This window comes from Paramisgurnus dabryanus, chromosome 20, assembly GCF_030506205.2.
Source record: "Paramisgurnus dabryanus chromosome 20, PD_genome_1.1, whole genome shotgun sequence".
Taxonomy (NCBI): Eukaryota; Metazoa; Chordata; class Actinopteri; order Cypriniformes; family Cobitidae; genus Paramisgurnus; species Paramisgurnus dabryanus.
The window spans coordinates 34,347,296-34,355,066 of record NC_133356.1 but is presented as its reverse complement, the minus strand read 5'-3'; the positions used below and the strand labels follow the sequence as shown (position 1 = coordinate 34,355,066).

At 40.8% G+C, this 7,771-nt stretch overlaps 1 protein-coding gene across 1 annotated transcript in view; it reads right to left on the bottom strand.

Moving 5' to 3' along the window:
• The window catches only part of LOC135731459 (uncharacterized), a 29,280-nt gene continuing 21,509 nt past the window's right edge, over positions 1-7,771 (bottom strand). The window contains exons 20-26 of the mRNA XM_065249454.2: positions 4,147-4,191; positions 4,042-4,074; positions 3,608-3,754; positions 2,774-2,950; positions 1,710-1,800; positions 690-767; positions 1-593 (exon numbers count right to left, since the gene is read on the bottom strand). Coding sequence (XP_065105526.2) covers positions 349-593; positions 690-767; positions 1,710-1,800; positions 2,774-2,950; positions 3,608-3,754; positions 4,042-4,074; positions 4,147-4,191 — 816 coding nt within the window. The 3' untranslated portion in view covers positions 1-348. The remainder of the gene's footprint in view (positions 594-689; positions 768-1,709; positions 1,801-2,773; positions 2,951-3,607; positions 3,755-4,041; positions 4,075-4,146; positions 4,192-7,771) is intronic.

Below are 7,771 nucleotides of genomic sequence, written 5' to 3'. Positions count from 1 at the left end.
TGTATGAAAACCACCACTATAACCAATAAGAACCAGTGTAAAGTTTTTGTTTTTATTTTCATTATAAACAGCATTTTAATTATAAACCGCAAAGCGACTTGCACATCACTTTGAAACTACTGTACATGCACGGTACATTAATTCCTATTATAAAATTATCTTTCTTGAGTATCATAATTAAGTTGGTCAGCCAATATGAATTTTGTGAATTTCGTGTTGATCTCAGCCTTTTAATGGACAGTTTTAGTTTCATATTTACATATATCTTTTTATTTCAACTGCTAATTATTTCTCTCCACTATTATCCTCATTGGTCCCAGTGTCACTGTGTGATCTTTAAGGGTGCGGTCACTGACGCCCCCTCAATCTCTGACGAGTTGCCCGCTGAGGTTCCAGCTGCGGTATCTCTTGAGATAACTGTTGAGGTGACCCATGAGAAGTAGTATTGAGTAAAGCACATCCAGATGTCAAGCAGACCCCGGGAACACCACGCAGTCCAGGGTGTCCTCTTAAACCAGAGTTGCCAACGTGGCCCCTCTCACCCATCCGACCTGGTTGTCCATCAAATGCCCGGCCGGGTCTCCCACGCTGACCTAGTAATAGATGCAAATTTCCAGTTTTGTAGCATGACTATGATATTTGCTTTTTAAAATTGAGGTTGAAAAGTGTTTTGATGGTGAAAATGTTACCTTTTTGTCCCTGGTCACCAATGTAACCAGGAAGGCCATAGCCTTTAGGTCCCTTGTCTCCTTGTTCACCACTGTCACCTGTGGCAAAAACAAAAAAAATTGAAAATCCCAAAAAGGAGCACTTACATTAGATTAGACAGTGTTTATTTAGAAAAAAAACATCATTGCTTAGTAAAGTGATGCAGAAATACACATTACCAAAATGTAAACATCGGATATATTACATAAGCAATATTACTCTCATAGTCATGTGGTATAGCTCTATTTCAGCAGGACTGTGATTAGGCTATAATAATTCAAACAGGGAAGCAGTTCCCATAATGATACTGGTGCAATATTGCATGACAGGAAAAGACCTCCAGCCAATCAGATTTGAGAAAACTGCTGTAAGATATTACTCCATTAATTAGTGTCAATGTAGCATCAATCTACTTTTTTATTAGTAGCTTGTAGTTACAAACTATATTTTTTGAGTCAAACCTAACTAATCAATAATCACTTTACCCACCTGCATGTAAAGACAAACCATTTTTATCTTTTATTCTGAAAAAAAAAGCCACAGCAATAAAGATATTCCTAATTTTAAACATCTTGTCTGATGCATTCTTCTGCTGCCCTGTACATGTCTGTCTTACTAATGCTGCTTGGCAGTGCATTCGTACAGCTGTTTGTGCTTAATACAGAGATTCATTTTCCTCAGCTCATGTTTGCAGGCTAACATTTAAGTATATTTTTGTGACATATAATTGCATTTAAAAAAAGACAACAGTTTATTTTGAGGGTAAATCCATCATGTTGACCAGCTCTTTAAACAGCTGAAAAATATTTGTTTTTTATAATTCACTGGTGCATAAAGACAGCCAGGAGCAATGCTGACAAAAAAAAACTTTCATAACATTGTCATAATATTATTGTTTCTTTGTTTGGTACCTGTTACACTACCTGACATCAAGGCAGAAAAAAATTGTTTAAAATGTGAAGAATGCATGTCCATTATGATTTAGTGTGGCAGTGGTTTACCTGGTGAGCCCAATCTACCCTGTTCACCGGGCTCGCCATAGAATCCTTGCTGTCCAATTTCTCCTTTAAGTCCATCAGTTCCTGCTTCACCCTATAATGGTATTTGAAGACATTGCACTTTAGCTAGTTATTATTCACCACCTGCTCTTTATGTGATTTACAGTACACTTACTACAGGTACAAGGGCAACTGGGTGTAAGATGCCTTGCTCAAGGGCACATTCGTTGCCTGCCAGTCTTGGGAACTGTTCTTATAGGCTACAACTGCCGCCATTTGCCATATAAAATTATATTTAGTTATTTTTTTCTATAAAAGTAGGAATACCATAAGAATAGCATAAGGATGACCAAGAGGTTTTGACAAGAGAAAATGTCTTTATGTCATATATGGGCGGTTTCCCGGACAGGGATAGACATGTTCTAGACTAAAATGAATGTAAGATCTGTCAAAACTGAAAACTATTTGCACTGACATATCTTAAAATACATCAGTGCCCTTTGTTTTACCTCAAAATGCACACAAGTAATGTTTTTAGTAAGGTATGTTTGTTAAACTAGTAAAATTTCCTAATTAAACTAAGGTCTAGTCCTGGCTTAAGCTAATCCCTTTCCAGGAAACCACCCCATAGTGTTTCATTGTAGAGTCCGTTTGAAACGTGTTTCTGAAGTTGTGGCTTTGAACTTTAATCAGCTTTTGGGTCCCATGGACTTAAAAGAAATATGGAAAGGCTTTTCACCCTAGCAAAGATGGGATTGTTTCCAAAAAACATTCAACACAGAGCAAGTGCCTTGTCTGGGACTTCCTACTTGTCTTCACAGGGACTTGGAAATTCTGAATGTTTTAATTCCAACCTACACTGCCAAACAGTGCTGTATAATCTCCAGAGGCCTTCCCACTATATGCATATCAAATCTGGCCTAGAAGAAAGTTGATGTATGGAGCATGTTCTTCCTTAGTATAGCAAAAACAGGTTCAACATGTGCAAGTATGATGTCTAAAACAAACCATATTGAAATACATGTGCTTCCAAGCACTAGTGCTCTTCTCAAAGGCAGGAAACTTACCGGAGGTCCGGTTGGACCCTTTGGTCCTCGGGGACCTGGTGGGCCCATTGGCACATCTCCATATAGCGGGCACACGGCTGCGCATGTCCTCCTTACAGAGTTGGCAAAAGTGGACATCTGCTCCAGCACCACCCGTTTGCACACCTCGATAACGTGTTGAGCAGGTAGAGTTGGACCCTAGAAAAGAAATCAGTTACTACTGAGATGGTGGTGGGGAGACAGCTCTGAAACTTGCTAAACTAAAAACTGGTGGCTTTGTAATAAAAGACAAACAATAAGTCACCAGCCTCATTATCCATTCACAGGCACAACTGAAAGCATTGCCTCCAGCTGCAAAAAAATGCTCAGGAGGAGAATAGATTAACCAAATTAAAGGAAGTGTTTAAAAAAGCCATTTATATTTTTGCGTAGGTTGTTACATGAAACAAAGTGAAACCGACATCAGAGATGTAAAAAGCAGTCCATAGTATTAATCACATTTCTTTATGCACGTCTTGATGAAGATGTGTGGTGTGCTGTGATGACCGCATAGTGAACATTCACAAACTTTAGGAACAAAACTGGTAAATTGTAGAATATTGTCATCATGTTTGTGGTCTATCATATTTTGAAAATCTGATATAATTGAAAAATTATTTTGGTGTGGCCCTACTGTAGGTTTAGATGGCTGGTGAAATACAAATGAAAAGGTTCAGACAAGAAAAGGTGGCTGAAGTATAGAGGAAGATTCAGGAAACAGAAATCTCTGAAAAACTGTTGACTATGCTTAAGTTTGGCTCTGGACATAACGCAGAACAGGAAAAACGTATCACTTAGTTTTTTCGTCAGACTTACTGGTGGACCCGGTGGTCCCTGAAAGCCCACTGGACCACTGTCACCTCGAACACCCTTGGACCCTAAACGGCCTTTTCTACCCAGCTCTCCAGCGGGGCCTCGTATTCCTCTGTTTCCCAGTTCGCCTGGCACCCCCGCATCCCCAGTCTGAAATACCAATATACCCATAAACAACCCAAGCACAATTTCATACAGTGTATATATTTCTGAATCATAACTCGACATCAAGCTCCTAGAAAAAATACCAAGTCCTGGAAAAAATATTTGACTTCGAATTTGACTTCAAACTATATACTGATGTGGCTTTATAAGTTGTGTATTTTTTTAAAAGCAGCTTTTAAAAACTTATCAACTGCATTTCTACTGCTGTGATGACAGTCAGGTTGTTTAAAAAAGATGTGCTAATCTGAATTAAAACCTGAATGGTCACTTACCTTGCCTTTAGGTCCTTTGACACCTTTCGCACCCTGCAGAATTAAAGTGACAATGTAAGAAACCAGAACCATATGATAATGGAAAAAAAATGAGTCAATAATTACCTTCTGCCCTTTGCTTCCTTGGACCCCTTGAATGCCGGTGTCACCCTGTAACACAAAAGCAACTTTTGCAATCTCGCTGTAGCTTTGAGCCAACACCTGGGGCCTCATTTATCAAGCGTGCGTACGAACAGTGTGTGTGCGTAAAGTGTGCGTAGGAACAGTTTTACGCAAGGTGTGGAATTTATCAAATTGTTCTTATACGTAGAAATGTGTGTAAATATACGCACACCTCGGAGTATGCGTACGCAGAGCATCTAGTGGTAGAATAGCGATACTACACAGGACCGTCCATCCCCAGCGTTAAAAGAACACTTTGCCTATTTATTATCCACCCCAAGGTGTTAAAAATTATTACTGTTAATAAAGTAACTGCAAATCAATGTTGAAGTTAATTAATGAAATTAGTGTCTAACCCTAAATTAGAAAGCTCCGTCAAATGCTTGACACAGTGGCTTATCTTGCATTATTGGAAGACTTGGCAAATCATCCATTCCGCCGGGAGCGCGTTTTCAGAGATCGCGCCGATGATGCTGGTTATGCGGCTGTCCAAGGAAAGTTCTGTCATTGTCTGTCCTCCTACAAATTTCACGTCGGTGTGCTGTGACGCGTTGTTGTTGTTGTTTTTTTTGGCTGATAATTTAATGTCAAACCACTTTTTTATTTCTAGAAGTGTTCTCATACCCAACGGAATTAAACTCACTGGTAACATGTTCCCATGCAGATTTGTTTTCTTTTGTTAGACATCCTCCCGCACTAAGTGAACCAAACAGATGTGTTATTAACCTCATCCACCAATTTCTGTGCTCTCTTTGCCATTATTGCGATGAGGGAAAAAGCACAACCACGTGACTTATAACGGGAGGTGTTGTCACCATATATGGTTTATTGGAGGCGTTTCGGAATGCAAATGACCATGAACGTGCACGAGCATGGTGCTTAAGAACAAGTGGGATTTATCATCAAGGATTACTTACTGATGTGCGTACGAACCCCGTGCGCACGTTTGATAAATCCCGATTTTTTTGTACTTAGGCACATTCTACATTTCATTCGTAGGTACAAATATATAGCATTTTCTACGCACTGTTGATAAATGAGGCCCCTGGCATTTAGGCCACGTTTACACTGCATGTCTGAAGTGACTCAATTCTGATTTCTTTCTCTCACGTGGCACCGATCTTATAAAATGTGAATAGATTCTGATAATGTCAGATTGGTTTCAGGCCTTATTCATGTGCGAAAATAATTAGGATGTGAATCGGATACATACATTCGGATCTGCAATGCAAAAGCGGAAGGACTGAATATGCCTGTGTCAAGTCACGTCATATGTCATTGAAAAGGAGACATTAGCAAATGATGTTGACTCATTTGGATGTCATTTGCGATCACATGCCTAAAGCAACACTATGTAGTTTTTTGACCTTTAAATAATGTCTCTAAAATTATTTTAGTGTAGAACAACTCTTAACTGGACGAATTCTGCTGCTGCAACCTGAGCGGCCTCCTAGCGGCTATAACCACACTCTGTAAGTTGCGTGGTCAGCGAGGGGCAACCTATGGCTAAGCCACGCCCCCTCCACTCACTTGGGCAAACAATCAACATTCGGTGATAGGCGCTACGACAGCTGTCACAGTAGTAGACACTTTCACTGGAGGCAATTGATGATTTTTGTAGACAGAAAGACTATATATCATCTCGAAGTCACCAAAAGGGTATTAACTTTGCATTGGAGGGTTATTTTTATAATTTTCTTTTTGAGAAGGTCGATGAAAAGCTTCACAGAAAAACGTGATAAACCGCATCTCGTTGCCATCATGATCAAATTGAACATGTACAGGTCTAAGCTGCATATGTTTCAAAGACAAGCCTTTTTACCATTTTTACCAAGAGTACCTCTTTGTTAGTTTGGTGCTATAGTATTTACATGAATCATTCAGCCCAACATTGTTCCCAGATAGCAAAAAAATATCCGCATGGCTTCTTTATGCCGCCAGCCCCAAGCTGTCGGCTATAGGTGCGTCCCGCTGGCGGGGATGAAACTTTTGCCCCCGAATACGTCACTCCCATTTGTTGCGAGATGCCGCCAGCATGCAGCCGGCGGACCGACTGCTTAATTTATGCAAAAGCGGCTGCCGCCGGCGGTCCGCCGTCAGACCTGTTTGCGATTACGCCCCTATGACGCTTACTGCCTCCAGAGCACCGCTGGTGGTCCGCCGACTCATTGCTATCTGGGTTATTACAAATAACATTTGTTATCTTGGTTATTTACCGATACATTAATGGAGCTAAGTGACATGATGTACAATGCAGATAGAAGCTAACATAAAAATTTTCTAATGTTAGGCTAACGTTACGTTAGAAATGTTAAAGATAATGTTCAAATACGTTGTTGACTTAGCTTAGAACAGATGTAGACATCCTTGTTTAATTTATCCACGTTTAGTTGGTGTTGTGGTCTACCGCATAACTTAATCCAGAGAAGACACTTAACGTTATCTCGGTTGATATGTGGCTTGGGAAAGTTTTAAAAATATACAATGTTGCCCAGCCTCTTGTGATACCTAGTGTCGGAATTGCATGTACCCCATGCACATCCTTTTACCATTTTAAAGTTAAAATGACAAGAAAAAACATATTCTTGCAGAGAAGTTCCAATTGTATTGGGTTAGCTATGTGCACTGTGATTGGCTCATCGCGTTTGGGGGCATGGCTTAGCCATAGGTCAATTAAGGGTGTGGCCACTTGAGTGACGGTTAAACAGCCATTAATGTTACTAGAGTCGAGCTAGGTGGGTGTGATTTCAGCAACCAGCCACCTCAGCTTCACCCACGTCCCACCTCTAGGGTTGCCGCGGTGACGTAATTTTCCCACCGGTTAATCGGCGCGTCACAAACTCGGTGATCCCGGTATCACCGAGTGGGAGGGGCTTATAAATGCGCATGCAGACGTGCACATGTTACTTTCACTTTTAAATTTCGCAACTGTTTAAATGCAGCGATTGCGTAAGCTGCGTAAATCGCCTATGAATTTGCGTGCAATGCGAGTGCAACAGTTGGTTTACTTAAGTGCTTGAGTCAATGTGCAGAGGTAATTATCACAGAACCCGCCAGTCCCAAGCACAGCAACCGGCTACTTCTCCATAAAATCGCTGCTTGAATGCTGGGTTTATTAATTTTCTTGATGAAAAACACGCAGCTTCTGTCATCATCTGGTCAGTCAGCTCGCCTGGCAAACTCTGACAGAAATAAATGATATCTGACACCTGCTGCTCTGTGACGTGACGCTCGTTCAGCTTCGCTGAATTTAGACAACAGACACATTCAGTTGTGTTTGCTCTCTCTAACGAAACTAAATTATTTAATTACACGAAAATATCAAAACGACGGTGAAAGACGGTGTCGCGGTGGGCAAGTGATATAACCGGTGAGAGGCTGAAGCACCGGTTATCACCGTTTCACCGACTATCGCGGCAAGCCTACCCACCTCTTTACCTATTTTTGGTCAATAGACATTGACCAAACGGACACTACGTCCATTTTTTTTTCACAGTGTATGGTGATCGAGTAGGAGCACACAGCCCCACCCTTCCCCTGCCTGCAGAAGAGTGTCTGATACCAAGCA